A 27,944-nucleotide genomic window follows, 5' to 3' on the forward strand; every position below is an offset into this window, starting at 1 on the left:
AAAGGAGGCGGGACCGCCAGCGGTGAAACCAATCCTAACTTCCATGTTGAAGGAAGTGGACCAATACGAGAGCTCGGTTTAACCTCCGGAGCTTCAGCTGAATCGGTAGCTCAGCGCTGAGAAGCGGAAGCAAGGAAGGATGACTTCCGGGTGAAGACAGGGGCATGGAGGATGAGCTCTCAACGAGGAAACGTGTCCCGCACGCGAGCCCAGCGGCACCAGAACGCCCAAGTCTTCAGAAATGACAAGTATGACACGAGCGCCCAGCGTAAGGTAGGCCAAAGGGGGAGAAGGAATTATTTCCGTCCAGGATGGGAAAGAGTTAGAAGCAGGGATCATTATTTCCTCTAATAATTAGTAGCCATCAGTCGGATTAATTCCAGTTTGCGACATGAAACTTTTTTTGCTGCATATATCTCTCCCTCTTCTTTCTAGGATGGCTACATGCCAAGGAGGACAGTAGGGCGTCTGCACCTTTTGATAAGTATGTAGAAGAGGGGATTTGCGTACACTTTGCGAGTTCACGGATGTCAGGAGGGGCAGGTTGAGATCAACTCTGCTGCACAGCTGTTAAGAGACTTACGATCCCTTGATTTCCACCTGGTCATTTATCTCTCAATGTCCTGGTTCAGACAACACGCTAAACCATGCTGCTTAACCACAACAGCATGGTTTAGCGTGTTGTCTGAACCAGGCCTCTCTCTCTGTGTGTTTGTGTTTTGGCTTTCTGAAAAAGCTAAATACCACAAAATAAAAGGTAGTAATGTCACAGTTGTAACCTAGGTTGGCCCAGTTGGAGACCAGTGCTCTAAAGGTATTCTTTCCCCCTTCCTGTACATGGTAAAGTGGCCTGAGAGTTTGTGAATAAAGGCAGGGGGTAGGAAGTCAGCCTTAATAACAATCCTATGCATGTTTTGTCGGAAATATCTGACCAGAGAACTGCAACAGTAAGTTATCTCAAATGTCTTATGAACAGCTTAATTGGAATGATCTAGTTTGCTAGGCCCAGGGTGCACATAAAGCAGCATCTTTCAAGAGTAATTTAAACGTTTATTATTGTAATCATTTTATTAAGCACTGGCTGGTTTAGGATGCAGCAGTGATTGAGTTTAAAGGTGGAAGTTCTTGTTTGGGTGTAGCCTTAATCGTTTACTTTGTAAATGGGTGGAGGGTGTATTTTTCTCCCCCCTCCCCACAAAAAACAGAGTCACACATTTATTTATATATACGATATAGGCTGCCCTATAACCAAAGTTGTATTTACAGGAATTAAAGCAAACAAAATAGAACAAAGTATCAAAATGCAACAGAGTTATAAAACCAAAGATCAATATGTATTTTAAACACTTTTATGGTACTCTGTAGTTTAACCAAACTCCCAAGACCACTCGCAGCAGTCACAAGTATAATACAGATAAAGGCAATGGGTTAGATCCAGACAAAGTTAGTGGAACTTAAGTCCCATTGAAACAAGATAGTTATGTCTTTACTCCCACTGAAATGAATGGGAATTAAGTTCAACTAACTTGTTCTGTATCCAACCTAATATAAATTAATAATGGCAGAACAGTAAAACTTGGAAGAAAGTAATAAAAACCAAATGTCATCTGATTAAAACTAGTTGGTATGCTGAAAAGCCATGTTAAAGAAAAAGGCTGTCACTTGACTTGGAGGGATAACAGTGGTCCCCCTGAGGAGGGCATTCCACTAGCAAGATGCCAGAGATCTGATCTCAGGATTCCATGTACATTGTTGCGGAAAGTGGCTAGGATAACTTTTGTGATGAGAAATAAATATGATTGTGTAGTCTGTAAAATTAGTTTTAAACTGTTGAGTTGCATTAGACATGGAGGCACTAAGCTCTTTCACAGGCATCATATTACAAACAATAGTTCAAGGCCACTTTTATTATATTTATACACATTACCAGAATATTATTGGAATTACTTTATTACATTATTATACTGCCCAATAATTAAAGCTCTCTGAAGGGTTCACAAAAAATAAAACCCTAAAATGCAACATGTTGAAACATAGTATGAAACAGTTAATATTCAAAAAATTAAAATAATTTAAAACAGCTAAAATAATAATAATATTTTGGGAACATTAGTATGTTGGGAAGACATACATATTTTCATTTACAGATTGAGAATCGTAACTGACTCATCATTGATCACATGATGAGTTGATAACCCAAGTAGGAGTAAAATTCAAATTTCTTCACAACTGGTCTTGTCTTGTGCCTTACAAAATCTAGTAATTAGCTAATTATTTGAAACTGCCAATAGCTGCATTTTAATTCACAAACAAAAGCTGTTTATTGTTTTGCTTGTAAATCTGAAATACTTTTTTTGAGTTTATATTCATTCTTACTGATTTTTAGTGAATGCTGAAGAATAAAAATAGCCAAAATCCAGCTGGTTGATTTAGCTTAATTCTAAGTAACTGTAGTGAGTGAATTAGCTGGAATCAAAGTAATAATGAATGTGTAATACAAGAATTGTGGTCAACAACCACATGTGGCCTGATCCTATGGGCTTGGCAAGGTGGCCTCTAATCAGGCCAGTTTAATCCAGCCAAGATAAAGAGGATGCTATGCTTGGCCCACTGCACAATCTCAGCTCAGTTAAATTTATCACAACCTACTAGGCAGAAACAGGAACAGACGTTTCCAGAATGCTGTACTCAACAGATTGCTATACACCGATTGAAATGCTGCATCCTGACAATGACTTCAACAGCAAAAAAGTTCAGTATATTTTCACCCAGCCATTAGTGCTGCAGCAAGGCCACATAGCTCTCAGTAGCAACCCAAGAAGATTACTGATCCACAGGTAGTGATGTCATGAGAACATAGGTACATGTCTTATATTGAGTCAAACCATTGGTCCATCTAGCCCAGTAATATTCACTCTGACTGGCAGTGGCTCTCCAGGGTTTGAGGCAGGAGTCTTTTCCAACCTTATTGGAGGTGCCAGGAATTGAACCTGGGACTTTCTGCATGTAAAGCTGAACTGCTAAGCTACAGCCTGTGTCACAAGGTGGACAGCCTCAGTTTCCTAAGAGCCTCTGGGAGGTGTATGATAGGAGGTGGTGGCCACTTTCAATGCTAACAGTGTGGCCTAGTGATCAGGAGTACTGCCCCTAGAGCTAAAAAATGTAAGTTCAAATTAAACCCCAAACAGATGGCTACTGCTTATTTTGTTAGCCCATGTCCACACTATTGAAAACAGGGTTTTGCATTAGGAATTTCATGAGGCATACATAAGGATGAGGGATATGACCTCTGATTGAGGACAAAAGAAGTCACTCCTGACATGAGGCCAGCCTTTTTCATAGCAATGGTGAACAAGAATGTCCCGGGGCTAGATGTCTGGAGGAGGTTGCATTGCAGAAACTAAGCAAGGTTTCCAGAAAAACTTGGTGTGGATTTTTGGGAGAGGCATTCTGTGTTACATGGTTCTAAAAGACAAATTTCCCCAGAAAGCTCCCTCCTCCATCTGAGTTCTTAATGGGTCTGTTTGCATGTAATAGCAGAAAATTTTGGGTCAATTAATACAGTTTCTGCAGCTGAAACTCTCCCCATGGCCAGAGTTCGATCCCAGCGGAAGCTGGTTTCAGGCAGCTGGCTCTCGTCGACTCAGCCTTCCATCCTCCCGAGGTCGGTAAAATGAGTACCCAGTTAGCTGGGGGAAAGGTAATAACGGCCGGGGAAGGCAACAGCAAACCACCCCGCTATAAGGCCTGCCAAGAAAACGTCAGTGAAAGCTGGCATCCCTCCAAGAGTCAGTAATGACTCAGTGCTTGCACGAGAGGTTCCTTTCCTAATTGAATTATAGTGTCCAGGTTTAGATGACATGAAGCAATCTCTGATCAGAGTTTGCATATGCATAATGGAGGCAGTAAATTGTGGGCTAATTAATCAATCAGTGAATGAATTAGGTCCATGAATCTCTATGAATGCCAAGGTGTTTTTCTCCTTTCAAGCTCTCTTCCAGCATTTATAGCCAAATAAGTGGCAACGGCAAGGTTTAAGCAGAACCAGTGGAGAACAGACACTTTTGTATTGGAAGCTTGCCTGATAAGAGCAGCACAGTATTACTTCCAGGAATGTTTAACTATGTTTAATTTTGAATTGCAAATTAGCTTAGAAGGTGGAAGGTGAGAGAGTATGAGACCCATTTCCCTCTTCTTATAGTGTGTCATTAAAACAGAAAAAAGAGTCCATCTCCCTCCCCACCCCATTTTCAATCTTTTCTTTTTAAAACTGCCAAGAATAGAGACTTGGAGAAGATAGGAAGAGATGAGAAACACACAATTAAATATGGCTGCTATGTTTGACTTTCAGGCTGCAGTACCATGCATACTTCCTTTGAACTGAGGCCAACTGAAAGTGCAACTTCTGAAGTAAACATTTATAGGACTGCCCTGTAAGTCCAATAATGTTTGTTTGAAACTGAGACCTATAGATATAAATGGAATTTACTTCAATATAAATGTGCATTTTGACAGAAAAAAAGTTCTACAGTTCCCAGCATCCCCCCCAGCTAGCATGTTCTGTCAAAACATGCATCGAATTGCATCCTTATTATTATTTATTTATTTATATACCACCATCAATGTACATGGTGCTGTACAGAGTAAAACAGTAAATAGCAAGACCCTGCCGCATAGGCTTACATTCTAATAAAATCATAATAAAACAATAAGGAGGGGAAGAGCTCTTAACTGTGCACTTTAATCCCAAGGATTTCAGTTAGATTTGGAATTGCATAACTTTGCAGTTGTTAAACAAGTGATACTTCATATAACAACATCTTGAAGTGTGGAGTTGCTACTAACTGAAAATGGAAAATATTTCTTGAAAGGCTGAACTTTGATAGAGGCTGGGATTCTCAGGTTTCATTTTCAAATCATCTGGGCATTATTGATTGCAACTTTGGATTGCAAGATGAACTGCAACTTTGGCTGTAAAACACAGTGATTTCTACAGTTAAATTAGAGCAGCTTCCCTTTAATAACCTCTCTGTCCTTGATGCAAATGGAGAAGAATCATTATAGTTTGTGGATGTCTTTCGTCAGATTCACTAATCTGGAAGTATGCTAAAGCCTGCTGCTAATTCCTCCCACCCCGAAGTACTTTAATTATTTGGGTAGCTGTTTTATGGGTATGAGTAAATATGGCTTGTTGAGTCTATTTTATTAACTTTGCATGCAGGATGGTAATGGTGCCATTTGCCTATAGCTAGATACTTTAATGGCAGGGCTTCAGAGAAAGAGACTCAGTTGTGTACTGGAGACAGTCGTCCACTTTGGTCACAGCCCTATTTCTGGAAAAGCCAGTTCAGCCATTGGGATTTAACAAGCTAGGGAGGTGGAGTGTCACAGCCTGTGGCAAAAAGACAAATTGGGTAGCTTGATCATAAAATTAAACATGTATCAGTATTCAGAGGTGTTCGTAGGCCCTTCATGGAGCAGGTATCTTAAAAATGTAAAATAAGCCCACATATTAGGGTTATAATGAGAGAAAACTTGTTTAAAGACATGTTTTTTCTACTTTTTATTATAAACATACAAAACCACATTTACAAAGAAAACACTGCACATCTCAATAAAATATACAGCCATTAATATTTAACAAGAGTTTAAAAGATAGAAAGGGGGTGATTTGAGACTGCCGTAAACATGTTCAAGTACAACATGGTAGGGGAACCTTTTAGCTCGGGACAAATTCAGTTTTGGAGAAGCTCTCAGGACCGCATTCCATTGTTGGGTGTTGCCAAAAGCAAAAGGGGTCGGGCCAAAATACTAAAAATACTAGCATATTTTAGCTTAAAGCTCTTACTGTCAGTAACTATGCCATTAGGAGAGGTAGTTCAAACTTTTAGAATGGGAAAAACCATGCAAAAGCTGGAAATCATCAAAGGAACAGCAGTCGGGGGGGGGGGGAAGTGTGTAGTCAAGAAAGGGGGCATAGCCACCTGAGGACCCGGGGGCAGATTGGGAACTGTGGGGCAGATTTGGCCCTCAGGTCTGAGGTTTCTCACCTGTGAAGTATAAGAATAAATCACAGTTCTCCTTTGAATATTTATATTTAGTTTCCTATGATGATTCAGAGAGTGATGTGGTACCAGTGTGCCATATTTTATGGCTCGCTCTTTGGATACACCCCTGTTCACACATTTTAATTTCTTTTTAATTGTGGACTTCCCACAGCTTTGCTCACATGTTTACAGATTCCCTTCAGCTGACAGCAATTGCAAATATTTAGGCATGCGTGACACTATATGACGGTTGAGGCTTACCCTGGACTAGGTTTACCTTTATTTTAAAAACAACAACTACCCTCTGTTGTTCAGAAACGGACATGGACTAACTCCAGATGATACAGAGTAAGAGAGAGAGAGCTTTGGCCATATGGCTGACTAAATCCTTCACAAACATGCGTCTCATCACGTGTGCATGTCTTAGCTATTAATCCTTTCCAGTTCTTGTTTACCCTGCAGTTGAGCCCAACCCAGACTTGAGTCGCTTTCACTTTTCAGGTCTGCTGCACAAAGCAATGATGGGGAACAGGGCATGAGAATGGTAGAGTATTGAACTGTGTACTTTGGATGGATCTGCATAGAAATATTTTTCACTTCTGGTTTGGTCATGTCAGCACCAAACTGGAAGCACAAGAGAAATTTCCCATGACTAATGGGGCATACAAGATGCTGCACTGATATATCACAACTTGTGTGATTGGACAAAGGGCTCTGACTTCATTCTTTCTGCTCTGTGGAGGCACTGGGCTGTGGTCTTTGCTGGGTATGCATCAGGTTAAATGTTTCAAAAATAGTCCCATACAGATGTGCTCTTCTGTATCAAGCCTTTATCCCCACCTTTTAAAATCCAATCATAGGAATTTGGCTCTCTTCTGAAAATCATATTGGCTTATAAAAGTCTTATGACCTCTTAGAATCATAGAATCAGAGAATAGTAGAGTTGGAAGGGGCCTATAAGGCCATCGAGTCCAACCCCCTGCTCAATGCAGGAATCCACCCTAAAGCATCCCTGACAGATGGTTGTCCATCTGCCTCTTGAGTGCTTCTAGTGTGGGAGAGCCCACAACCTCCCTAGGTAACTGGTTCCATTGTCATACTGCTCTAACAGTCAGGAAGTTTTTCCTGATGTCCAGCTGGAATCTGGCTTCCTTTAACTTGAGTCCATTATTCCGTGTCCTGCACCTTGGGATGACTGAGAAGAGATCCTGGCCCTTCTCTGTGTAACAACCTTTCAAGTATTTGAAGAGTGCTATCATGTCTACCCTCAATCTCCTTTTCTCCAGGCTAAACATGCCCAGTTCTTTCAGTCTCTCCTCATAGGGCTTTGTTTCCAGACCCCTGATCATCCTCGTTGCCCTCCTCTGAACATGCTCCAGCTTGTCTGCATCCTTCTTATAGTGTAGTGCCCAGAACTGGACGCAATACTCAAGGAGAGGCCTAACCAGGGCCGAATAGAGGGGAACCCATCACTCGCATGATTTGGAAGCTATACTTCTATTAATGCAGTCTGATATAGCATTTGCTTTTTTTGCAGCCACATCACACCGTCGGCTCATATTCAGCTTGTGATCTACAACAATTCCAAGATCCCTCTCACTTGTAGTATTGCTGAGCCAAGTATCCCCCATCTTGTAACTGTGCCTTTAGTTTCTTTTTCCTAGGTGTAGAACTTGGCATTTATCCCTATTAAATTTCATTCTGTTGTTTTCAGCCCAGCACTCCAGCCTATCAAGATCACTTTGAAGTTTGTTTCTGTCTTCCAGGGTATTAGCTATCCCACCCAATTTTGTGTCACCTGCAAATTTGTTAAGTGTTCCCTGCACCTCCTCGTCCAAATCATTAATAAAAATATTGAAGAGCACTGGGGCCAGGACTGAGTCCTGCGGTACCCAACTCGTTACCTCCCCCCAGTTTCAGAAGGTGCCGTTGATAAGCACTCTTTGAGTCCGATTCTGTAGCCAACTGTGAATCCACCTAATAGTTGTTACATCTAGCCCACTTTGTTAATCAGAATATCATGGGGCACTTTGTCAAAAGCTTTGCTGAAGTCAAGGTATATTACATTCATAGCATTCCCACAGTCCACAAGGGAGGTTACCTGATCAAAAAATGAGATCAAATTAGTCTGGCAGGATTTGTTCCTGACAAATCCATGTTGGCTTCTAGTAATCACTGCATTGTTTCCAAGGTGCTTACAGATTGATTTCTTTATAATCTGCTCCAAAAATTTCCCAGGGATAGATGTCAGACTGACTAGTCTGTAGTTCCCAGGTTCCTCCTTTTTGCCCTTTTTGAAGATAGGGACAACGTTAGACTTCCTCCAGTCATCCGGCACCTTACCTCTTCAAAGGTTAGGCTGGTAGCTACTGGAGAAAGAGCTTTCTCTGTGGTGGCACCCAAATTATGGAACACTCCCTAGACATCCCTGACCAATGCCTTGTTTGCTCTCATTTAAATACCAGACAGAATCCATCCTGTTCACAAATGCTTTTTAATGGCTTTAAAGTAAACTGAGACACCCTTTTAAATTGCCTCGATTTTATCAGCTGTTTTATCTTGGTGTTTATTATTATTTGTTCACTCTTATTTTATCTGCTGCTCTTGGTTTTTTATAGTTATTGCATTTAATGTTTTGATACATAATTCACCTTTAGCAGAAGGTGGGATAGGAAAGGTGGGATAACAATGCCATAAACAGGTCAGCTTAATCTTTCCAGTGACTCCCGGCTGAAAGAGAATGAGTGGTTGCCAGCTGTTTTTGTTCATTTGAAACCACACAAAGTCCCCTTCTTCTGTTTTAAATGTGATCCGTTTTCATGAAAACTTTTTTTTTGTAAATGCATACAGAGAACCCTCAGGAATAAATTGAATTGCTTCTGTGTTAAGGTCCTATGCTCAAATAATGAATAGGTTCTATAATCATCCTGTGAAACTTTAGCAAAATGCATTCCTTCTCATATCCCATTATCCTAGTCTTTATTTTGTCCAGTAACTTATTCCTGGCAATAACGAGCGAACAAAGGAACTGTTGGGAGAGAGAGAGATAAGGGAAGGGTTTCCTTTGTTAGCACTAGCACAAGCAAGGGAAATCCCAGGATTTCCATAGTTAATACTAGTGCTAACAAGGGAAACAGTTTCCTTATTGACCATCTGAACAGAAAGATGGGAGATAAGGGAAGGGTTTCTCTTGCTAGGCCTAGAACGAAAGTATTGGACTTGCTAGGCCTAGCATGAAAGTATTGGCGAAAGTATTGGACTGGGAGTCGGGAGATCCGGGTTCTAGTGCCCATTTGGCCGTGAAATTCACTGGATGACTTTGGGCCAGTCACAGACTCTCAGCTCAACCTACTTTACAGGGTTGTTGTTGTGAGGATAAAATGGAGAGGAGGAGGATTATGTATGCTGCCTCGGGTTCCTTGGAGGAAAAAAAGTGGGATATAAATGCAATAATAAATAAATAAAATAATAGTCCTGATATACAATAACTTTAACAAAGTAAGGTCTTTGGAGGAGAGAAAAATCTTGCTGATTTTTAAAAGAAAATTAAACAGGTTTCTTTATTAATGTAAAGCAATGCTTGGATCCCTCTCAAAGTTGTTTTATAGAGAAATAAGGCTAGAGTAGGACGTGTATGTCAAACAGGAAATGAGTGTCATGTTTTTGTTTCGTAATTACTGTATGCTATGTTTTGTTGCCATTAAAATAATGAACCTTGGGTCTTATTATCGATTCCTGTTTGCCATGGTATGGGTGATGAATAATTTTGAAGTAGCCCTTGGGAAGAGTATGCACTTGAAACACTTCTGGGCATGCCTTCTTGCATTCCAAGTACATTAAAGCTCTACTGAGCTTGGCTTTGTCATTATTCAGTAAGAAACATTTCCCTTTCCAGTTGTGATGTCATAGTCCCTTAATGGAATAGTCAATTATTTGGAAGGAGAGCTGACTGTCTCTCTTCCCCCACTAACAAACATTGCTTAGCAACACTGAGCTTTCTTTCAGTGCTCAACCCTAGAACTGTCTCTTGAAGTTTGCTTGGTGCCTCCCAAAGCTATTAAAATGGTTAATGATGCCAAAGTGCTCCCAGGAATACAAAAACTGTGTCTTTTCTCTTCTGTTTCTTTCTGCATACTAATTACTATGAACCAGAAGTTTGAGGGAAAGCAAGTGAGAGATGGGGTAGTACAGGTTTTGTTTCTGCTGCAACAGGCTAACATGGCTGCCCCTCTGGAAGCCTAGTTCTCAACTTAAATCTAGTTTTCAACTCTCACCTTTATCCTGGCAACCTTCTTAGAGGAAACCAATAAATAGATGACTTTTCCGTCATCCTGATATTGTTAATATTGATCCAACTAAAATAGAGGGATTCTTTCAAATAAATAGAGGTTATTTTTAGGTGGAGTTTGTTGAAATATCCTCCATAACAAATAATGGTTTTGGATAAAGGGGCACTTCTTTACCCATCTAGACGTTATCTCTTGTGGCTTATTGCTTTTCCTATCTGAAAGGTTTCTAAGAGTTCATAGGGCAGGAATCCTTGTCTTATAAATGCCTTCAAAAGGTCTGACTTGACTGACTGACTTGAAAATCCTTGCTGTTTGTGATTCATATGCCATGCTTGGAGGAAAAACTGACAGCAGTCCAGGAGCTAATGTATAGCGTTTGTTGGGTTATATGAGCTATCAAGCTACAAACCCTTGTGGATAATCCTTGTGTTTACTACCACTGAGATACTATTATTTTAAAAATGGGACTAAACTTTGAAGCTGATAACAAGATGAGCTGAAGGAAGCTGCATTATACCAGGTCAGACTCTTTGTCCATTTAAGGAAAGGGAAATGTCCACTGATTTGCAGTGGCTCTCTAGGATCTTGGGCAGAGAGGACTTTCCTGTCACCTTCTACCTGATACATTGTGCTGGAGATGTTAGGGATTGAACATGGATGCATGCAAGGCATATGTTCTGTCCCTGAGCTTTGGTTCCTACTGGCCCTTCTAGTGAAGCAGTCATTAGAATTCTTTCTAAAACCCTTGTGTTAATCCTACATAATTTTGATGTCTTCTAGCAGTGTTTTATACATTTTCTCCAGGGGAGGCTAGCAGGTAGCATTAGTGTCAAAGAACATCAACGGAGTAATTTGGGGTGTGAAAGCATAGTAGTTATGTTAAAGATCCATGCGTTCCATAATTCTGCCATACTTTTTTCCCATTACAGGGACAAATGCCACATTAGGCAAACTGGTCTTGGATCTTGGTCCAATTCTTGATCTGCTATTAAATCGGAGCCTTATCCTGGCTCAGTTGCACTCTCCTCAGTTCCCCTGTGAAATGGGAATAAGGCACCTATCTTTACAAGATCATTTTATGGGCAATAATTATGATAAAGCCAGCTGCACCTTTATAAGATGCAATATAAATAATATAAATACTCCTGGTCAGATAGTTTCAGAATTGAGCGTGTGTGTTGGAAAGTATTTCATCCAGATCATCAGTTATGGAGAAAAGGAGAAATGGCAGTAGGGTGAATGCAAAATGTCATGAGGAATTGTGCTTTGAGAACATTTGATTCTTCGTGAATGCTATACTTATGAGTGTGTTACTGTATATTGGGGTACCTTGGTTAGGGATTCCGGAGGGAAGAGTGGGCTGGATCTGTTGCTCTCAGGGGCTGCCCTCCAGTGGTGGGGAGGGAAGGTAAAGAGATAGGGCTAAAGGCAGAAGCAATGGGATGAAAAATAAAAAAATACCAGCAGCTCTTACTGCCAGGAACTCAGCCATATGAGAGGCATTTCAACCTTCTACAGTGTGAGTGGTGAGTGTATTAAAGCCAGGAAAGCACCCAGTGTGCTGGTTGGGAGGAAAGGAGTGGGGCTGGGTGTGGAGGCCTGACTGTCTGGGGACCCGAGGACTGCTAAATTTGACCCCCCAGGATTGAGATTCCCTAACCCTGCCTTATTAGTTGCTTACTGTGGTGACTTCATTATGTCTGTTTATACTCCAGGGCAGTATGGCATAACTGCTGCTACATGAATTCCAGTTTATCGAGCTACGTAAAACAAGCATGTAAACAAGTGCAGTTATCTTAGGTCACTGTCCTTTTGAATTTTTCAGATGAGACTCAGGGAAGCTCTTTTTAGGACAGGCATCAAAAAGATTTTTGGCTGTACACACAGGAAAAGAGACATTCACAACCCACTAGGATACCTTTAATAATTTCAGACATAATTTAATAATTATTTAATAATTTCAGACTCAATGGCCTTATAGGCCCCTTCCAACTTTACTATTCTATGATTCTAGGATATGTCATAGCTAGAATTTGCACAGCTGTACCTGACTTATTTACTAGCTTAAACATTATAATCCAAGTCTAGTCACAAAAATTTGGTGTTGTGTTTATTCAGCACCTGAGTTTTTGTGGGGTGTTTTTTTTACCTTTATGAAACACACCTCCCCTACCACCCCGTTGTTGGCATTTGTATGCAGCTATTTTCAAATGTCTTGAACATTGCCATTTATTTCAAAGAACTTGTGACTTTAGCAATAAAAGCATGTTGGCCGAGAATCATGGTATATCAGTCAAATTACAGAAATGGTAGAAAAAGAAAATCTTATCAAGTTCTAATTGATACTGATATCCAGAAACACCATGAATTCAACTGCAAAGAGCCAGGAGAAATGAGATAAAGTAAAAAACAACAACAGTTGACTCGCAACCATGTAATTCTTGCCTGTGTATGGAAACTGGAATGTTTTATAGTCACTTGCATCCATTAGTGGTTAGCTGAAGACTCCTATAGAACAAATCTTCATGCAAACATTCTTCCACCACACAGTTGCACTTCAGTGGTCGTGTTACCACTGTTGTTCTTGTTGGATAAAGGTGCTTGAAAGGTTAGACAAAGAAAATGTCAGTAAGTAGATCAGGTAAAGAAATATTTCTGATTCTTTTGTCTGGCATGAGTTTAAGGCTGAAACATGACTACCGGCGTGCTTTGTGATCTATTTTCTCACTAGCTGTGACAACAGAAACATAACAAAATTGCTGACGCTACATTTCTCCTCATGTTTCTTTGGGAAGGTATTGTCTGGTCAAAGTGTTCCTTAAACTTCACAGTTTTTTGTTGTTGTCTGCCCTTGGTCTTTCGACAACTGATTCCCCGCCTGTCTCTAAGTTTTTGAATCAATAACAAACAGGGCATTGATTTGGATGCATAAGGGTTATCTCTTCTTAATGATGTAATGCATTGTTGCAGCAAAATGAATCCAGTGATGGGAACCTTGTAGACTTCTCAGTTGTATGATGATGCTCTTCAGAATATTGACAGCTCAGATTCTTTTTGTTTTTCAGTATATAACAAAAGAAGCCTATAACAAAGCATTGTAAATTTCATATAGGAAGGAATCAGGCAGTTTTTGCCATATATTAACCCTCTTTGGATAAGCAATTAAAATTAGCTGACTGCCTTCTAAGAAGCTCAACACTCCAAATAATAGATTTGGGTAGACTTGTATTAAATGTCTTTAAAGCCAACCTCTCTTTTCCTTTTTAATCTAAAATATTTGATTCAGTTATGATTGCCACAGTGGCTTTTGCAATAAATTAACTCCCTGTTAACCTTGCTCACTCCATAATCCCTGGAATTCTTAATACTTTTTTCTCTCTCCCTGCCCCCCTCCTGAAAAGAAACATTCCAATCTTTTCTTTACTTACACAATTTCCAAACTGCTGCAAATTATTCTCCATTGTGTTGTCTCCCCTATAATGTGGCTCATTTGTAATGTTGCTTGCATTCATTCATTCATGATATGCAAAGCATTCTTTTCTATTTTAAAACAAAAGAAACACAGTTTTTCCTGCCAACACTTGACCTTGAACTCTGAGTCACCTTCCCTTTCTTAGTTCTTATCTTTGCAAAGAAACTCTCCTGGGATGAAATTGAAGCAATTTCGACCACTTTTCCAGACACCTGAGTATCAAGCATGGGCTCCTATTTGTACTGGGAAGCAGTTGTTTTTTTAGACCGAGTTTTTCCTATTTTTGTCTTTCTGCTGAGTTGCTGTATTGTACTTATTAGCACTTTTGTAGCTATAGCAGATGTGGAATAAAGAATTCCAAGAGCCCAGCTTTCATGTTTGGTTGGGTTTCTTTAACAGCATTTCTAGTCCTTACAGCTGTGAAGATATGCTTGAAAGCATGTTGGCAGTCTTAAAATCCAGCCACTTCCCAGTGGTAAGAGAATGGGGTTAAAAAAAATAAAAGGTCTAATTCCAAGGAGCCAAGGGTGAAGGGAACTGTGCATGTAACCGATGGCATGTGGTTTTTCACTACTGCGGATTCTGCCGTAGATGAGCAAAGCCAGTCTTAATGCTCATCAGTGACTTCTTTCAGCAGCTTGGGACCTGCGGCTCCACATGTGGTTCCCTGATGTGCTCTAATAGCTTAAATAATTTGGATCTTTTTGAAAGATTGTAAAACACTTGGACACTTTAGAAGTGTTACATAAATAATGCCTAATTGTTCTTAAATGTTTGTGGGAGTCGAATCCTGCATATATTGGAGCAAGTTGTCCTCATTTAACATGGCCAATAATATGGAAGTGAGAAGTTATTCTCAGGAGAATAGATGTGATATTTCACAGAAGGAGGACTTGTTATTTCCTGCTTTCAGCTGTTCTCGCGTCCTTCACTATTATAAGGAGCCAGGCACCGCATGCTTCAGGACATCTGCTAACAAGTCCCAGGCCATATGAGTAGTGGGGTGCAACATATATTGTTCAGGCCTGTGCCTTGGATGAACCATGGACCTGAAGCAACTAGCCCCTACGTCGGAGGTATTTGGGTTAGAGCCAAAGGGGGCTGGTTCCAAGGCTTCGGAACTGCCTTGGAGAATCAGAGGGGTGTATTTGTTTTACTTTTTTGGGCCAATTTTGATAAATTTTGACCCTCCCACAAGCACCTCCAAATCCTTCATAAATAGAAAATGCCATCTGATAGGAGGAGGGGGTGTAGCTTTTAACTGGGGAATGACTTTGCCAGGGCTCACCATTTTTAGTTCCAATTTCAGCGCTTTGGGGAGGGACATAGAAGGAACTCCTTAGTCTGCTGCTTCAGTGTTTCACCTCCCTGCTTTTTGTGGTTCTGTCTGTTGGCAGCTGTGCCCAGACCTTCTAAGAATGGCTTGAGAAACACCACTAACTAGGAGAAGCCTGATGTTCCACTGCTGCCTTTTGAGCTCCCCCATCACTTTCTCCTTGGCTTCTAGTACAGGGAAAACAGGGAACCAATTTTGTGCGAAAAGTGGCCCTGTTGGCAATGCGCTCTACATGGGGCTGCCCTTGAAGACAACTTGGAAGTTGCCACTGGTGCACAATGCAGCAGCTAGACAGAACATCTTAAAAGAACCATATAACACCGGTCTTAAAAGAATTGCATTGGCTGCCTATATGCTTCCAGTTGGAATTCAAGGTGTTCGCAATGACATTCAAAGTCTTAAACAGCTTGGGACCTCAGTACTTGAGGGAACGCCTCTCCCAAACATGCTTGCCTGAGAATTGAGATCTGTTGGAGAAGCCCTCCTCTGCAGTCCACCAATGTGAGACATACAAATATGGTGGGACGTGGGACCCCTGTTGTAGCACTCCGCTTATGGAATACCCTCGCCTTGGAGGCCCGACTGGTGCCGACACTGGCTTCATTTCGGCGCCAAGTTAAAACATGGGTTTTTATCAAAGCCTTCAAGGGCTAAATTCTCCATGGTTACACATAGTTTTAATTGATTTTAACTGTTTTATTGCTTTTAATTCTTTTCAACTGGTTTTAATTTGTTAATGATTTAATACATTTTTAGCTGTGTAAATTATTTGTTTATATTGTTCTGATTTTATCTGTACGCTACCATGAGATCCTAGTGATAATAGGGTGAGATGCAAATGTTTAAATAAATAAATAAAATGGGGGGGGAGGCAAGGTTCATGCATAGCTGGGTAGAGGGGAGGACTGATCTTGCCACCTCCTCTTCCACTGCTCTTAATGTAGAGCCACTGTGAAGAGCTGGACTTCTTGTACTGGAAGAGAGAATGAGGAGGACATCACTATCCCTGGAAGCCAGGACTGGAAAGAACAGTGGAAGAGGGAGATCTTAAGTGAAATATGTTGGGGTTAGAGAAGAGATTGTTCTTGGATTATTAGTTAGCAAGGAGTAATAGAGTTCTTCCTGAAGGCTTGCTGGGGTAATAGGATGAGTGATCTTTTGTTCCCATGTGGGATTTTTGAGTCACTTCTGCCTCATACTATCTGCAAAGAGCAGGTTATTGAGTTATGATGCTTGCCCTAAAGCAGTTTTCCCCAACCTTGTGCCCTCCAGTTGTGTTGGACTACAACTTCCATGGCTGGCTGAGGGTGCGGGGAGTTGTAACCCAACACATCTGAATGGCACCAAGTTGGGAAAGAGTACCCTAGAGAGTGCCAAAGTACCCAAGTTTGATGCAGCTGTGTTAATATGTGATACTTAATACCACAGTAAACATCTCTAATAAGAAAAATTGCCAGCAGTGCTAATTTTCACTGATTAGAGAGAACGTTGGAAATGTTTCCTTTAATCTTTACTCCTCCCTGCCTAGAAAGGGAAGACGCTAAGTGGAGTATGGCTGTAACTTTATTTGGCGCCCCTAGTGTTGGGATTATAATAGGCTACCAGTTCTTTCTTTGGCCATCCATATCTCTCAACAGAAAGGTGGCTGAATTGGGCTGACTGTAAAGGTTTGAAGTTGAATAAACTAAGCATAAAACGCAAATGTACCACTGGTTTTGTGCTCCCAATGCAGCTTTGAGCTTGGGTTTCCTGAACAATAGTCCCTCATGCCAAATAAACTTCTTTGGAAACTGCTTTAATACAGTGCAGTGTGTGCATACTGTTCCAAAAAAGCCAGAGATTTTACCAGGCAAGCCTAAGTCCACTGACTGGCTCCCATAAAGATACTTTAGATGTGCCCAGGTAACTAAGGCTGCAATCATATGTACGCTTACTTGGAGGAACGCCTGTTCGAATCCAAAAGATCACTCATCCAACTGGATTTATTTCCAGTTAAACATGCACAGGATTTCACAATAAATGTAGTTTATATTAACTTGCACCTTGTAATGGTCTAAAGCAATGGGCTTCACACATAATGTTAACACATGGATTGTTGTCTCAATGTGCAAACCCAGCCACACTAACAAACCATGACTTTTTAATTATGAACATCTCAGAGACCTGCTTCACATGACCAGGCATACTGCCTACAGCGTGCCTGCCTCCTCCACTTTTACCCCACAACCCACGATTGACTTCTTGGAGCTCTGGGTTGTCTGGGGCTAAACAACGCAGCAGTTGATCTATGGTTTGTTTTGGGGTTAAGCACTGTGTTGTTTAGTTCCAAATAAGCCAGCATTCCGGGTTCACACTTCACAATCCACGACTTACGAACGAGATGATCGTAGGTTGTGAGGTACAAACAGAAGAGGTGCACAAGAACAAGCTCGTGTTGTTACATGCAAACGGTTCCCGAAAGAGAACGCATGAGTTCTTGTCGGATTGTGAACTTTGGGTTATTTAAGTTCTGGGTTGTCATTACTTCTGGGTTGTTTTAACAGGCTACAGTGGCAGCAGGCAAGGGTGGTAAAAACAGCAACAGCAGTGTATGTGCCAATACTACAGTGCCAAAAAGGCATTTGGGACAGATAAAGGGAGAGGCAAAGGAGGAGAGAAGTAAACAATACAGGAATTGAGAAAACAAACCACAAGTTGTTCGATCTGCCAGACAAACCATGGGTTAAATAAACCATGGGCTAGCATTGGGCCTGTTCAGACAACACACTAAGCCATGGTATGGCCGCTAACCCTTTTGCAGCAAAAGGTTAGTGAGTGTGTTTAAACCATGGTTATGTAGCCACGATGGTTAGGAATGGTTCACACGATACACTTAAGTCATGGTTTGCAACACGCTAAGCCATAATGATTAGCTCAAAATGCTTAATCACTGTGGTTTATTGTGTTATCTGAACAGGGGTCTTTATGTGTGAACCAGATGAGAAAGTAGATTAATACCTGCCATCAAAATCATAGAATGCATCTTTCCTTTTTAAAAAAATATTTTTATTTATTTATAGCATTTCTTGGCTGCCTTTCAGGGCAGAGGCCTTCACAAGGAGGCTTACAACAATAAGATACATAAAATATTAAAAGCAATAAAAACATAATGAAAATAAAATAACAAATCAATAAAACCAGTAGGAACAACAATAGCAGCAATAACAGCATTCATCATGGGAAGGCCATGGTAAAATAAAATGTTTTAAGGCCTTATTGAAAGTCTACAAGGGATGGGAGTTTGTTCTAGAGGTCTGGGGCTACCGCAGAGAAGCCCCTCTCCCTAGTGCACACCCACCTAATTGCTCTCACAGGTGGGCAAATGAGAAGAAAACCATGCAATGAATGTCATATGCCAAACTGGTGCCCTTCAGATGTGTTGGACTTCATGCCCCATCATCCCTAGTTAGCATGGCTGGAGGGCAGAAGGTTGTGGAATGCTGGCATATGTTCATCTGCCACTTTTCAAGAATGGCTCCTCATGCCATTCCCCCTGGCACCAGTTACATTCCAAATAGGTTTTGGAACTTGAATGTTCAAAACTTTTAAAGGCAGTTTGCGCAGCAGGAGGTGCTAGTTGGTGTACAGAAACCATTGGGGTACACCAAAAGGAACTTTGGATTGAAACTTAATGACTAGAGTGGCAAAAAGCAATAAAACGTTTTTTAAAAAATAGTTCCTTAGGCTAAAATTAAATCACTATTGATTTGCAAGGTAAGTTTTTCAGATACTACTGACTATATGCAAAATCTAACATTTTCTTTTAGAAAATTAATACAAAACTCCACGAAGGACTATGTCAACATTGCAAGGAGGTCCTGGAATGGCGTGTGAAGTTCAACAAGTACAAGCCATTAACACAGCCCAAAAAATGGTGAGTGTTTCATAGCTTACTCCTTGCTGTCATTTCGTTTGCTCAGTCCAGTCCAGCAGATGTGCTCCTTCTTGTTAGTAGCTTGCTACAAAGGTTGGCTAGAACAGAACATGCTGAAGCCTGATCAGTGCTTCCTTTTTTGTTTTAGATGACAAAATTACTACAGATGGCCACAATACTAAAGTTATTCATTATCTTGTGATCTCGGGGATTAATTTGCAAATAATGAGGCATGCATGCTAAGGAAATGTTAATAGAAAACCCTTGCAAAGTAAAGACTGTCATTAACTTGGAGTCATGAAACCCTTCCTTAGCACTAATCTAGGTAAATAGCCTGTGACATGCACTTTAAACTCTCTTGAAACTCTACATTGGCTGAATAAATATTGACTGATGTTTCTTCCATTCAGGGTCAAATGGCATGTTACATGCAAGTACATGTGACAATTCCCCAGTATATTCCTTTGAAATGAGAAGGAAGCAGCTGCAGGAGGCTGTAATTTTGACCAGCGAAGCACTAGTGCATGCTGAACCCTTTCTGTGCAACTGGAAGGAAACAACTTTGAACAGATTATTATTATTATTATTTATTTATTTATTTATATAGCACCATCAATGTACATGGTGCTGTACATAGTAAAACAGAAAATCGCAAGACCCTGCCGCATAGGCTTACAATCTAATAAAATCATAGTAAAGCAATAAGGAGGGGAAGAGAATGCAAACAAGCACTGGGTAGGGTAAACAGGCACAGGGTAGGGTAAAACTAACAGTATAAAGTCCAGGCAGCATCAAGTTTTAAAAGCTTTAGGAAAAAGAAAAGTTTTTAGCTGAGCTTTAAAAGTTGTGATTGAGCTTGTAGATCTCAAATGTTCTGGAAGAGTGTTCCAGGCGTAAGGAGCAGCAGAAGAGAAGGGACGAAGTCGAGCAAGGGAAGTAGAGACCCTTGGGCAGGCGAGAAACATGGCGTCAGAGGAGCGAAGAGCTTGAGCGGGGCAATAGTGTGAGATGAGAGAGGAGAGATAGGAAGGAGCTAGACCGTGAAAAGCTTTGAAGGTCGACAGGAGAAGTTTATATTGGATTCTGAAGTGAATTGGAAGCCAATGAAGAGATTTCAGAAGTGGAGTAACAGATCATAGTAAGGGAGGGTTATAAGCTATCCTTCCCCAACCCGATGCCTTCCATATGTGTTGGACCAAAGGATGTTGCAGTCCAACACATCTGGAGGGCACCTGGTTGGGGAAGAACTCCTTTTCCCTTTGCACTTGCTCATTCACTCGTTCACAATCACAGCCTCTCAAGCCAGCTTTTCATTAAAAGCAACGACAAAGCAAGTCAAGTCAGGGCTTTGTTAAGTGCATTTGTGTGTAAATGTGGTCCTTTGCTTCTCAGAAGTGGTAATACTTTTTGTCTGCGTCACAAGGTGAGTCATGCAGAGGAACGCCTTGTAGTTACCTTGTAAACAACATTTGGGCTTAACTTTGTTTAAAAAGTGTCATATCAGTCTTACTCAAAGAGTCTCTATTGCAAGGGAATGGGTGTGTTTCAAACGAGCTTTGTGACTAAGGATGTAGTGTAACCCTATACACCGGAGTAAATCCCTGAGCTTAAATAACCCCTGGTTTCTGTTGGGGTAACTTTCTGTATTGCATGTTTTTGGTGTGTGCACAGCTGATTGTGGATACAATAAAAACTATTTGGGGCTCAATCAATGGTCTTTTTGCAACTTAAGATGATTCCACCCGATTTTTGGTGATTCACCCCATTTCCTCCTCAGCCCCGCATACCACAGCTCACCCTATTCAGGGTGGTCCCCCAGTCCTCCAAAGCAGTTTTTCAGGGGGTTGCTAGGAGGAAGAGGGGTGGTGGAAAAGTCACCTTCATCACACTCCACCACTTCTCTGGAACGAGGCCACTATAAATCCCACTTAGAAATGGGAAGGCCCAGAGTGGGAGCAGAAAAATCCTTGAAGAGAAGTTTTCTGGATTTTTATCTCTCCCACTGAAATAGAAATAGAAAATTTGGGGGAAATGAAAACAAATCTCACTGAAATATATCCCCTTCACCAGAATTATGAGTGAGATACTAGTTAAAGCAGTGTGTTCAAAATATTGTTGCAGCCAATTCATGATGCTGAAAATCTCTTGGATCCAAATTCAGAGATCAAAGTATTAGTGAAAAGAGCATTGCTACAGTGTTGAAGCAAGCAATACCCTTAGGACAACGTTTGAAAATTATTTTCAGATGTTGCATAATACAGAACCATGTCCGGTGCTGCTTCGTTCAGGAGTACGTTCTGAGAGTCTGCCAAGCACATTCCTCCTGCTTCTCACTTACCTCAAACTTCTTCAGCTTCTGCTGAATGTACACACACAATATGCTGTGTGTGTACATTCAATCAAGGAGCGAAATAACATGTGCACACAGGGTTTATCATCTGGCCAGAAAAAAGAAAGCAGCTTGGCCTGCTCCTGTTCTTTTAATAGAGGCTTGACGTGCGAACATCAGCAGATGGAGCATTCCAATATGATCAGCTGCCAATTGTAGCAAATGAAGCTTATGCTAAAGGGACACCTACAGGGTCTGGTTCAAAAATTGGCAACTTTATATGTGAAAATGAAAACATACTCAGTTCGGCCACACTTTCAACGTTACCAGTCTATGGGTTGTAATCCATGTTGGCCCTACTTAGAGTAGACCCATTGAAATTAAAGGGGACTTAAGTGAATCATGATTAACTCAAGTCCCATTCATTTTAAAGGGTCTACTCTAAGTTGCATACAGCCCTATGAAGCACAAAGTGAAAGTTCTGAATCAGAAATTATGGATCTTTCAGACAGTTATTCTAATTAGAGAAATGAACTTTAATTATGCAAGTAACTATTGGCAGGTAGTAGAATATAAATAAAAACAAATTTATTTGTAGAAAACTAATATGAATTGTTAGTTTTGTCCACAGTTACTGTGATGTCCACAGTCTGATCCTAAGCTTGTGTATTTGGAAGAAAGTTCCAACTTCTTTGGGTTCAATGGAGCTTACTCCATAGGATTGCAGCTCTACTGTGTATGGTGATATTATAAAAATTAAGTCTACAATAGTATAATCTTGAACTGAATTTTCAGATGTATCACCTCTTTTAATTACAATATTTTACATTAATTACATAGGGATATTTATTTTCTGAGTTTTTCTTGTCCAACAATAATGTCTTCTGGTTTTGCATGAGAATATTGAGATCTAAATAGTGTTTTTAAGGCAAGATTGTAAAATCTTTCTCTTGTTTACTACACTGTTGATGGTTTCTATAAACCTATATTTTATTTTGTTCCCATTTTCCCCAACTCTCACATGAAACTGTAGCCAAAAAGCTCCCAGCAGAATAATATGTTCTTATTGCAGAACTCTGTTGCAATCCCCCTGGTCTTGAATTGTATTAAATTCCTGGGCTTGGAAAAATGTGTGTTTATATGTTGACTCCTACGGTTCATTGCTAGTCTTAAGCACCTTCAGCTTGAACTTGCATCCACTGCTTCCCATCACTTCCTTTCTACTTGGAGACATGTGGCTCTGTAGAGTGTTTGGCTCCTGGGCATATTGACATTAAAAGTACTGAACTGCCTGACCAGGCTGCCAGGATAACAACCCAATATGCCATTTCCCCAGGAATTCCATGTAGTGTTATCCCCCTCTCTTCAAATCTAAATCTAGTTTTGGCAAGAACTGGGGGAAAGCCTGGGCAATAATAAACTTGTTGAATTCAATCCAGAACTCCAACCATGGTGAAAGACTTCCTCAAGAGCTAAGAATTAGACACGACATACATACTGTCCCTCCACCTTGAATATGTGCTGAATCCAGAAGCCCCACAAGTAGTGCCTGCCTTGCAGTGCTCTTCACTTTGCCTCTGTGCAGACGACATGCTAAGCCACGGTGGTTAAGCATTTAGAGCTAAACATTACGGCTTAGTGTGTCGTGTGAACCATTCCTAACCATGGTGGCTACATAACCACAGTTTAAACATGCTCATTAACCATTTAGCGGCCTAACCATGACTTATTGTGCCATCTGAACAGGCCCACTGTTAAACATACATTGCTCCCATGGCCACACTTCTAAATGCTTACTTTTTGTTAATGAACTCAGTCACCTGGCCTGTGTGGCCATAACTTTGTTTAAGAGTGAAGACGTTACTCTTGTGTACCTCCATCAGCCTGGTGGTAATCCTCTTTTTATAACCTTTGGAACGAATGGTACCTGGCTACAGAGAGAGTTTTGTGCATGACTTGAATGTAGAATGAAAACTTGGCTATGTCTGCTTGAAGCATCATGTAAAAGGGTGGGCCTAGATGCTGTTGCACCATAACATCTCTACTTACCTAACTGGCACAAACAAAAGAAACATTTGTATACCTTAATAGGCAGCAACTTGCACCTGCTTCTCTAAAACAAAATATATTTGAAATTTACTTTGCTGTTTTAAACGTTGAGTCAATAACTACTAAACAGTATGTAATCATTTCTTAGTCTTAAACATGAAATTATTATTTTAGAATCGATTTAAGTAGCAAAGTAAGTTTAGGTTTGATAAGAAAGTAGGTATTGCATATTTGACTTTTCTCCCCTTGAGAACCTGCCCCCCCCCACTCCCATGGTTTCAAACCTTCTGAAAATCTTACATTTCTACTCCTATGTTGCTATCTGATAGTTGGAAGAGATATTTTGATTACAATAACTTCACAAATTGCTGCTTGGCAAGGTAAAACGTAAAGGTTTTTTTGCAAAATAGTTCTTTACCATTTTAATTGACCTTCTGTTTTGTTTTTTAATAGTGTGAAATGTCTGCAGAAGACAGTGAAGGATTCATACCACATTATCTGCAAGCCATGTGCTTGTGAACTAGCTCTATGTGCAAAGTGTGGGAAGAGAGAAGAAATTGTGATTCCGTAAGCATTTAACTTAAAATTTGGGGATCATCTTATACCTAGATTCCTTACGCTTAGAGATTGACAAATGTTACCAGGCCTTGGTGGCCAACCCAAAGTGATCATTTTCCAAGGTCCCCACACCCACCCCGCAAGGGGCAAGGTCCTTATCCCTGACTTTGTGCTATGCCTATGAAATACAGAGAAAATCCCCTGGTTTTCTTTCCACCTCTAAGTTTGGAGCTGAGGAGAGGAAAGGGAAAATTCTGCCCACTGCAAAAGCGATGTCCCACCCCTCTCCGGTTCAGAGTGGGAGGAGGAGCGCAAGCTGTCTTTGTGCTCAAGAGGCTCTTGGAAGGCTAGTCAAGCACAGAAGCAAGACCATACAGCCTTGTAGTTCCCTTACCACATGGCATGGAAGCAAGCACAAAGTCACAACAAATTCCCAATTTCCGATGAGCTTTGGAGATGGAGTAGGAGTCATCCCCACTCCTCTGCAGCTGCAGGGTTGGGAGGAAGCCTCAGGCTTGCCTGGCTCACCAAGCTTGGCTAGCTTCTCACATTGGGAATGGGAGCAAGTCAAATGGCAAGCTTATTCTCTGGATCATGTGAACACCTTGCATTTGACGTGTGTATGTGTTTAAGCCATATTATCCTGTGAGTACACAACACAAATTTTCTTAACCAGTCTTAAGGAGGCTTTGGATGTTGGAGAGAAGCACAAGCAACGTGTGTTCTGTTTCTACTCTTTAAAAGGGCAAACTCTTGCTACTTTTTGCAGGAAACATCTCCATCTGGCTTTGGGGGTAGGTGTTGGAGTTGGAGTTCTGGTATTACACCATTTCCTCTTAATGTAGTCTGCTGTACTTTCTGTTCAGCTTCTCAGTAATTAGCCGGGGACTCAACAAAGCTGATGGAGCAGCCCTCCTTTGCATCTCCTCCCTTGCTGCATTGAGACGGAATAGCTGCTGCTAGTGGACAGTTGAGGAAGAGCAGGAGTCATTAATTCCAGTGCTTCCACATGAGTGAACTTAGCGAAGGTGTCTTAACCACAGGCTCAAATCTTTCTCTTGTTCATAGAGAAGCCAAACTGTAATTTGTGATAATAAAAGAGGGTAGACTGAGAAAATTGTAGCAAGCTTGATTGCATAATGAGAGCCAGTGAGGTGTAGTGGTTGGACTGGGAGATCTGGATTCTGGTCCCCTCTACCATGAAGTTCACTGGGTGACTTTGGACCGGTCACTGACTCTCAGCCTAAACAACCTCACAAGGTTGTTGTGAGGATGAAATGGAGAGGAGAAGGGCCATATAAGCTGCCTTAGAATGCTTGCAAGAGGTTGGGGAGGGGAGGGAGGCAAGATATAAATAGAATAATAAATTTTAAAAAATAAAGGAATTCTACTTACAAATGGAAATGCTCACACCTTGGCTGCATCTTTCCATCAAAATGACAAGAATGAATTGAACTGGACTCTTTGAAGAAATACTGTGAATTTTCTCAATCGTTCTGCTCTATTGCATTTTTTCAGCATTGTCTTACAGGAAAATTCTTTCTCCCCCCACCGCCCTCTATCTACCATATCTATAGCAATTGTGTGGAATGATGTTGTGTTGACTGATAGACATCTATTGGATAACATCACTTATAGTGAACAATCACATTCTTACAGCCCTGCACACATCTGATGTTTGGCCCATTTGTAAATGGTTTAACAACAACAAACCATAGGTTAACTTTGGGTTGCTTAACCCCTAAACAACACAGACACTGGGTTCACATATAACATGGTAAACCATGATAGTTTATTTTCCAGAACAACCCATGATGGTTTAGCGTGTTCTCTGGGGACCCATGGTTATTTTCCCCAAATAAGCCACTCTGAGAACCCACGGTCTGCATTAATGGTTATTTTACCTATGGTGAGTTAGAATGTTGTCTGTCATGGCAGCATGGGTTATGGAAATCACCTCCAGAGTTGCTTGGCAAGAGCGGTCAAAATTACTGCCGCTGCTCTGTTCCTGTTAAGCAATCACTATTTCTGCAGCAAAGGAAGCTGGGATACAGGCCCAGCTGGGCAGGAGGACTACTGGAAGAGAAAGGGTGAGGGTGTGTGTGTAAAATAAACAACTTCTATAGTTTATTTGTCTGATCGTCTCATGTGAGCACAGAAGGTTGTTTGTGTAACCCTCCGTAGCTTGCCACCCAGCATGGGTTAATGTGATGTGTGTACCCAGCTGGTTTCCGGATTTTCACATCGTGGGCTGTTCTTGGGTTCTTAATTGATAGCAGGTGCAGGTGGAAGGCAGTGTGCTTGCTGTTTGATCATACAAACCAGGTCTAAATGTTTCTGATTGCATTGGAGAACTACCTAGGCCTTAAATATAGGGGGTGAGGCAACAAACACTGGCACGGCTACCACTTCCATCCACAATATTGCCCTCAAATTTCATCAACATATTGCTATCCTTTTCTTATGCTCTAGGAATATAGAACCTTCTCTCTTAGAAGTATTTGAGAACATATTTCTTTTTCTTTTAATGGTCACAGGTTTATTTTCCCTTCCCCAACATGAAGACTCTTTACACCTGATGAAGAGTCCAATATGTTGCTACTACCGCAATAGCCGAAGGCTAACACAAGTATAGCGGTGTTAAAAACAAAACCTCATTTAAAAGAATGCAAGAGAAGGCAGTACTGTTGCCTAAACATTTCAAAAAAATGTCCTGCTAACAGTTGCTCAGGCATTTTATCATTTGAATACTTTAACTAGGAGTTAATAACACCAGTATTTTAGCTGCTGTTGGGAAAATAGCATGTAGATTTATATTAAATGTATGGTTTTATTTCTGTGACTAAAACATTTGCCTGCTTTGGAATGTGGAACACTAATTAGGATTAGATAACAGGTTATAAGAGAGAGAGATAATAAATCCTGCCATGGATTTTTGAAATGATGGTTCATCCGTAATACTCTAAACAGAAATCAAGTCTGTGTTGTTATAGAGAACAACTGCTCTTACTACACTTGTACTTGCTGTTCCTCCTTGTGAAGCATGAAGCATTCATTTGCTGTTTCTGGGCCAGTGTGCTCTGACAAGTTGCAGCATTTTCCTGAGGTTTCATTCTCTTCATTGTTGCACTAGATCTGTGCCAAATATCTCTTCTCCTCCCCCATCACAGCCTGTTTTGAAAATTCAGCTTGACAAATGATACTGTGTGTATTTTGTCCTAGGATTCAGACAAGTCTAGAGAAGACCGAGAATGAGCCTTCCAAAAATGAACAGACGGGAAATAACAGAAGGAGTGGATTTGAGGACGACAATGAACAGAACTTAAGTGACATGGAGGATGAAAATGAAGATCTAGATTTACTTGTGAAGCAGCATAAAACTGAAAGGACAGGAATCTAATGATCTCTCCAAAGATGGTTTTGGTGCAAACTCCATTTCCAACCAAAAGACTGTATTTCTAAAGGGAAGATTATTGCTTTTTTTAAGATCATACATTTAGGCTGAGTTTAGACAACACTTTGCTCTACACAGCGGGAAAAATCCATTAAGTGGTGGAGTTTTTTTTGGGATACTCACCACACAGCATGTTCTAACTCCACCATTGTGTGACTCTGGACTCCCATGGAGTTGAGTAAAAGGCAACTTGATGTCTGAACCTCTGCCCTCTCTCCTCCCCCAGTCCTCCTGAAGGTATCCCACCAGCCATGGCTGCAAAACAACAACAACAAATCCCAATCCTAGTGGCTTTCCTAGAGCAGCACTTTCTCCTTTCGCTGCTCTTGCCAGAAGACTCTGTAGCCAGTGGGAAAAGTCCACTCAACAGGAAACTCCACAGAGCCCGACACACAACACAGAACCCAATGGTTGTGCAGGAACTCTCCTCTGCACAGGGTGGGTATTCCACATGGAGTGTTTTCTAAAAATAACTCCACTGTGGGGTGGAGTTTCCC

General features: G+C 40.9%; 1 protein-coding gene across 1 annotated transcript; it reads left to right on the top strand.

Moving 5' to 3' along the window:
* Positions 1-166: 166 nt before the first annotated feature.
* On the top strand, positions 167-27,716 carry C6H9orf85 (chromosome 6 C9orf85 homolog). Its single transcript, XM_063129329.1, has 4 exons — positions 167-273; positions 18,951-19,057; positions 23,889-24,002; positions 27,216-27,716. Exons 1-4 carry the CDS (start codon positions 172-174, stop codon positions 27,391-27,393), a joined length of 501 nt encoding a protein of 166 aa, XP_062985399.1. The 5' UTR covers positions 167-171; the 3' UTR covers positions 27,394-27,716.
* The last annotated feature ends 228 nt before the right edge of the window (positions 27,717-27,944 follow it).

The sequence above is a fragment of the Elgaria multicarinata genome, chromosome 6 (assembly GCF_023053635.1).
Source record: "Elgaria multicarinata webbii isolate HBS135686 ecotype San Diego chromosome 6, rElgMul1.1.pri, whole genome shotgun sequence".
Classification (NCBI taxonomy): domain Eukaryota; kingdom Metazoa; phylum Chordata; class Lepidosauria; order Squamata; family Anguidae; genus Elgaria; species Elgaria multicarinata.

Bases quoted from the DNA above. Each gene is read 5' to 3' on its own strand.
- C6H9orf85 (XM_063129329.1), top strand. From the start codon at position 172: ATGAGCTCTCAACGAGGAAACGTGTCCCGCACGCGAGCCCAGCGGCAC. The intron at 274-18,950 runs GTAGGCCAAAGG...ATTTTCTTTTAG, and splicing joins ACACGAGCGCCCAGCGTAAG to AAAATTAATACAAAACTCCA. The intron at 24,003-27,215 runs GTAAGCATTTAA...ATTTTGTCCTAG, and splicing joins AGAGAAGAAATTGTGATTCC to GATTCAGACAAGTCTAGAGA.